Source organism: Sinocyclocheilus rhinocerous, unplaced genomic scaffold (genome assembly GCF_001515625.1).
Source record: "Sinocyclocheilus rhinocerous isolate Xijiao unplaced genomic scaffold, SAMN03320098_v1.1 scaffold617, whole genome shotgun sequence".
NCBI lineage: Eukaryota > Metazoa > Chordata > Actinopteri > Cypriniformes > Cyprinidae > Sinocyclocheilus > Sinocyclocheilus rhinocerous.
In genome coordinates, this window is record NW_015632743.1 from 391,625 (window position 1) to 398,182 (window position 6,558).

General features: G+C 37.8%; 1 protein-coding gene across 1 annotated transcript in view; it reads right to left on the reverse strand.

The window, feature by feature from the left end:
* Positions 1 to 6,558, reverse strand: part of LOC107742997 (serine/threonine-protein kinase LATS1-like) — an 18,401-nt gene that overhangs the window by 5,224 nt on the left and 6,619 nt on the right. The window contains exons 5-7 of the mRNA XM_016556094.1: positions 2,918 to 3,500; positions 2,296 to 2,478; positions 98 to 204 (exon numbers count right to left, since the gene is read on the reverse strand). Coding sequence (XP_016411580.1) covers positions 98 to 204; positions 2,296 to 2,478; positions 2,918 to 3,500 — 873 coding nt within the window. The remainder of the gene's footprint in view (positions 1 to 97; positions 205 to 2,295; positions 2,479 to 2,917; positions 3,501 to 6,558) is intronic.

Sequence of the window (6,558 nt, forward strand, 5' to 3'; positions counted from 1 at the left end):
CAATATTAACAATATTAATTAGTTAATGCTGCATATATGTGTTACAACATGATGAGACCAAACACATCCACCTCTAAGGACCAACATGTATTCTCACCTTCATCTGGGTCTCAAGAGGAGTTGTTGCCAGAAAAGGAGGCTGACCGACTACCATCTCATAGAGGATAACACCCACACTCCACCAATCACAGAGCTGGGTGTAACCTAGGATAAAAAAAATTAAAATAAATAGATAAAATGATCATATCACTTCCATCAATTTAAAGGGTCGTAAAATCTCAAGATTACAGCAGCAAACAGTTCTGTTGTACCTTACAACACAGTTTAAACTGCAAACGAGCAACGTGACTCGGAAACTAGTTCAAAACTTCATAACAATAGTATGTGCGCCATTATTATAAATCAAAGAGACGATCTGTATCGCACCGTATGTGTGCAATTAAATCAGTTACTGTAATCCGATTACTAGGGCTGGGACAATAAATCGATGCATCGCGAATCGAGAAATGATTCTGCATCGATTCTGAGGTTTTCCGAAGGCATCACTATTCTCTCTTGAATCGATTCTGAGCTTAGTTTTTAACAGCAGATGGCACTGCGTGCTTTAGAAATAGCTGTATTCTGCTTGCTTCCAGTTCCTTACACACGCACCATTTGAACCTAAAATAAAGTTCTGAAGGTTGAAGCGAATTACAAGGATGTTCACAGTGTGCTGTGTTTACATCAATCTCGCATCATAAAAGCATAAAAGCCAATGTGCAAGTACATTTAACCACTTACATTACTCAGCCGAACGCACAAGCGCTCTTCTTCGTGAGCATTTGAGTGTGCGGTTAAAAACTAGTGATTTTTGTTATTTATTTATCTGATTTGGGGTTAAATTCCAATTTAGTTTTGTTATTTGACATATTTCTATTTCACAAAGAACTGTGCAGCATCTTGTCCTAAATCTCATTATCTGAGTGAATCGTTACATCCATAATAACTACGCCTTCATTCTTCATTCAACACTGTTCCAGAACAGTTCAACCCAAATATTCAGATGTGTGCAGCATTTTATGGAGGACTGTTTCCTGATCCTGGGAGAGTAGCCTACAATGCCGGCTGTTCTGACTCAAAGACTGTAAGTACGTTTTCATATTTAAAGAATTTGCCACTGATGATTCAAACGCGAGTTTTGAGCAGTGTAGAGTAGCGCTTGTTGTTTGTCATTTCTCTGTAAAAATCGACACGTTTCAGAAAGGCGGGGCATAGAGGAGAAACAATAATGTACAGTATGTGGAAAATAATGTGTTTTTTTAACCTTAAACCGCATAAACACATTGCATTACACCAAATACACAAAATAATGTTCTTTTTTAGCAACGTCATATGACCCCTTTAAGCTTTTTCTTGAAACATCTACTCTAGTAATCCAAACATGAATCAGCACTGTTTAGCTACACATACTCCATCACATCTTCACCATATTAAATATATCTAATCAAATAAGCACTGATACAATGCCTTATGCAAATAATGTTTCATAAAACTAAAGTCATACCATTCTGTTTTTGCATCAAATTTCAAAATTATAGTGTCTAATTTAGATTAAAAACTGCTCATGCTCCATGTATGCAGCATCTTTGTTTGGATCGTAATTAAAATGCAGCGGTTGCCTCCAATTTTAAATGGAAAGAGCACAGGCAAAGCCTTAGTTTGTTTATATGAAAAGATTTCTTTGATTTGTGTTATTTATTTATCTGATTTGGGGTTAAATTCCAATTTAGTTTTGTTATTTGACATATTTCTATTTCACAAAGAACTGTGCAGCATTTTGTCCAAGCAATAGGCTAATAAAAGGACATCTTGTCCTAAATCCATATCCATAATAACTCCATAATATCCATAATAACTGCTCAAGTGTATTAAACTGATGGGTGTAATTTGTTCAGAGCCCATAGTGCTCATGTCAGAAATCGTTTTGTTGTTTGATATTGTCTTTTGTTTTCTGACTAGAAATGAACAGCCCTGAAATGCTGAAATGCTCATTTAATTATTTGATTTGTTTCAATATATGGCAAATGAACATGAATGATGACTCATTCGTGAACATCTCCTTCTGAAGACAGAAAGTCATACAGGTTTGGAATGACGTGGGTGAGTATATTTATTTATTTATTTATGTGTGAACTATTTCTTATTTGAAACATGTATTTCTTTGTCAAGCAATCTTTGTAACTGCATGAAAAGTGCTTGATAAATAAAGTTTATTACTGTTCACGAGCAGGTGTCACTACACACACACTGACATACCTGTGCGCAGCAGAACCTCAGGTGCGATGTAATTGGGAGTGCCCACCAATGAGTGTGCCAAGCAGCGCTGATGTTGTCTAGCGGCTCTGCGCTCCAGTGGCTTCAGTCGGTCTCCACAGCGACAATTAGCACTATCCTCCCATTCCTTACTAAAGTCCATACTGTCCTGACGCACGTGATCACCTGACAGGACACAGATACAGAAAGTTCAACATCTTAGACTGGTGGAACCAAAGCCCTTTATCAATTCTCCAATGTTTCATTCAACAATATATTCAGGATCCATAAATATTAACACGAAAAGTGACCATTTCGTCAGAATGGAGTCAGACCTGAATGTGATTTTTCCCCACCAGAACTCACTTTTAAAGAAGCTTTTTAACCAGGACATAGAGTATTCCAATGGTGACGCTTCTTTTTTAAAATCTTTCATTTTTTGCTATTGTAATTTATTTGTAAACTTCATAACATTAATGTAATAAACATATTAATATTAATGTGTGTAATGCATTGACATACTGCGTTAACTACTGGCATGATTTTATAAAGTAGCTATAATAGCACAAAATAATGGGGTCAATTTATCAAAAATGTGCAATGGTCTTTGAGCTGTTAGGCTCACCACTTTGGTAGTATTTGGAGTCGTGAGTCCATCGGAAGCCAGTGCACAGGCCAAAGTCTGTCAGTTTAATGTGTCCATCACGATCAATTAGGATGTTGTCAGGTTTGATGTCTCGATGGATAAAACCCATTTTGTGGACACTTTCCACAGCACAGGTGAGCTCGGCGATGTAAAATTGAGCCAAGTCCTCTTGGAAAATGCCCATTCTGATCAAAAGACTCATCATGTCCCCACCAGGGATGTAGTCCATGACAAAATACAAGTTATCTTTATCCTGAAATGAGTAGTACAACCTTACAACCCACTCATTATCAGCTTCAGCGAGAATATCCCGCTCAGCTTTCACATGGGCCACCTGGTTCCGCAACAGTACATCTTTTTTACGGAGGGTCTTCATGGCATACAGTGCTCCCGTGTCCACTTTCCGAGCCAAACACACTTCTCCAAACGCCCCGATTCCCAAAGTCTTGATCTTTTCAAACATGGATTTGTCCATTTTGGCACGCTTTAGGCGGATGTAGTTGGATTCTTTCTGGCACAGCATCATGCGCATCTGCTCCTGTGCATCACTTGAAAGTCCCACCTGCACACACAACACATGTTAAGACAACGGCCCTCACAAAACAGAAGCTCATCCATAAATACAGACAAACTTGTCACACAACACACAAAGACACAGATTAAATGAACTTATGAAATTATCTGAGACAACATACAAACCATTCAATCATGTAATATTCACAACTTTGGCAAACAGCATTCAGCACTGAAAAACGGCAACGCATGCAATGCACAGGGTTTCCTATAGTGATCAAAATTACCTCAGTCAGCACCCGCTCATTATTATACATTGCCATAGATTGTGCTTGCACAACTAGGAAAGGCAAAATGTCAAATATAATTTCCAATGTTGCTTGAATTTCAACTGTAATTTGTTTCCCTCAGACTTCAGCATGGCTGATACGCAGTGTTACTCACTGGCCATCTAGATTTCATTTCATGTGCATTTTAATACACAAGTATTACAAGTATGCATCTCATATGCTTTTATCGCCTCTTCTATGGCAGGAACCTAACCTGAAATCTTACTCACTGAAATCGGGTTGTATTTTACTGAAATGGTATGATCATAACACTAAACTTAAACACATCAAAACAAAGCCAGTAGCCAGACCGCACTGGACCTTAATCACAGGTGCAACAATGAAATACAAGGTTTGAGGTGGGTTTTCAAGAAATATACACCCACAGAACACTGCAGATTTAGATGATCTATCATACAATAAATTCTGTACTGTACGTTTCTTTTTTAAATATTTTGTCTAAACTAATACTACTTTATCTACCAGTAAGTGTAGTAACTGCTCCATTCATACACATCACTACCCAACACACAACAATCAGCGCAGAAAATGTGAAAAGGCAGGACAGACCCCACACGGGCATAGTTGTGAACTTACAGAGCTGCAGGAAACCCTTTAGATAGTAGCTTCGTCCTAAAAACCCAGTGAGCTGCCTTGCAGTCTATTGTCTAGATAGATAGCTTTCCTAATCATCATAGAACTTCCTAAGCGGTCAATCTGAAATGCTCTTCGTAGGTAGCAACTCTGTGTGTCACACAAATAGCACTCGTCACTAGGGATGCAATGATTCACTCAACTCACGATTCGATTTGATTCACGATTTTGATTTCACAATTTGATTTTCTCAATTTTTTTTAATAAAATGAGATTTAAAGGGGTCATATGATGCTGCTAAAAAGAACATTATTTTGTGTATTTGGTGTAATGAAATGTGTTTATGCGGTTTAAAGTAAAAAAAACACATTATTTTCCACATACTGTACATTATTGTTTCTCCTCTATGCCCCGCCTTTTTGAAACGCGTCGATTTTTACAAAGCTCATCGGTCTGAAAAAGCGAGGTGTGCTCTGATTGGCCAGCTATCCAGTGCATTGTGATTGGCCGAATACCTCAAGCATGAGACGGAAATGTTACGCCCCTCACATACTGCTGATGCCGTGTCCAGCCGGAGCGACGAGGCATAAACATTAAAACCCATTACAAACAAGGCATTTGTTGCATCCAGTGGGGACATAATAACTGATTATAATGACTTATACTGTCATTTTACGCGTTGCGTTGCATTGCGTAAACATAAATCTGCTCCTGTGCATCACTTGAAAGTCCCACCTGCACACACAACACATGTTAAGACAACGGCCCTCACAAAACAGAAGCTCATCCATAAATACAGACAAACTTGTCACACAACACACAAAGACACAGATTAAATGAACTTCTGAAATTATCTGAGACAACATACAAACCATTCAATCATGTAATATTCACAACTTTGGCAAACAGCATTCAGCACTGAAAAACGGCAACGCATGCAATGCACAGGGTTTCCTATAGTGATCAAAATTACCTCAGTCAGCACCCGCTCATTATTATACATTGCCATAGATTGTGCTTGCACAACTAGGAAAGGCAAAATGTCAAATATAATTTCCAATGTTGCTTGAATTTCAACTGTAATTTGTTTCCCTCAGACTTCAGCATGGCTGATACGCAGTGTTACTCACTGGCCATCTAGATTTCATTTCATGTGCATTTTAATACACAAGTATTACAAGTATGCATCTCATATGCTTTTATCGCCTCTTCTATGGCAGGAACCTAACCTGAAATCTTACTCACTGAAATCGGGTTGTATTTTACTGAAATGGTATGATCATAACACTAAACTTAAACACATCAAAACAAAGCCAGTAGCCAGACCGCACTGGACCTTAATCACAGGTGCAACAATGAAATACAAGGTTTGAGGTGGGTTTTCAAGAAATATACACCCACAGAACACTGCAGATTTAGATGATCGATCATACAATAAATTCTGTACTGTACGTTTCTTTTTTAAATATTTTGTCTAAACTAATACTACTTTATCTACCAGTAAAAGTGTAGTAACTGCTCCATTCATACACATCACTACCCAACACACAACAGAGCAGAAAATGTGAAAAGGCAGGACAGACCCCACACGGGCATAGTTGTGAACTTACAGAGCTGCAGGAAACCCTTTAGATAGTAGCTTCGTCCTAAAAACCCAGTGAGCTGCCTTGCAGTCTATTGTCTAGATAGATAGCTTTCCTAATCATCATAGAACTTCCTAAGCGGTCAATCTGAAATGCTCTTCGTAGGTAGCAACTCTGTGTGTCACACAAATAGCACTCGTCACTAGGGATGCAACGATTCACTCAACTCACGATTCGATTTGATTCACGATTTTGATTTCACAATTTGATTTTCTCAATTTTTTTTAACAAAATTAGATTTAAGACATTATACAGTAAATGAAAAGGTGTCGTTTTATTAGGCCATTGCTGCACGTTTCTTTGTGAAATTGAATTATAACAAAACTAAATTGAAATTTTAAAACAAACCCCAAATCAAATGAGTTATGCAAATAAAAGAAATCTCTTAATATGAACAAGCTAAGGCGTTGTCTGTGCTCTTTCCGTTTAAAATTAGAGGCAACCACTGGATTTTAATCATGATCCAAACAAAGATGCAGCATGAGTAGTTTTTAATCTAAATTAGACTGTATAATTTCGAAATTTGAAGCAAAAACTGAAT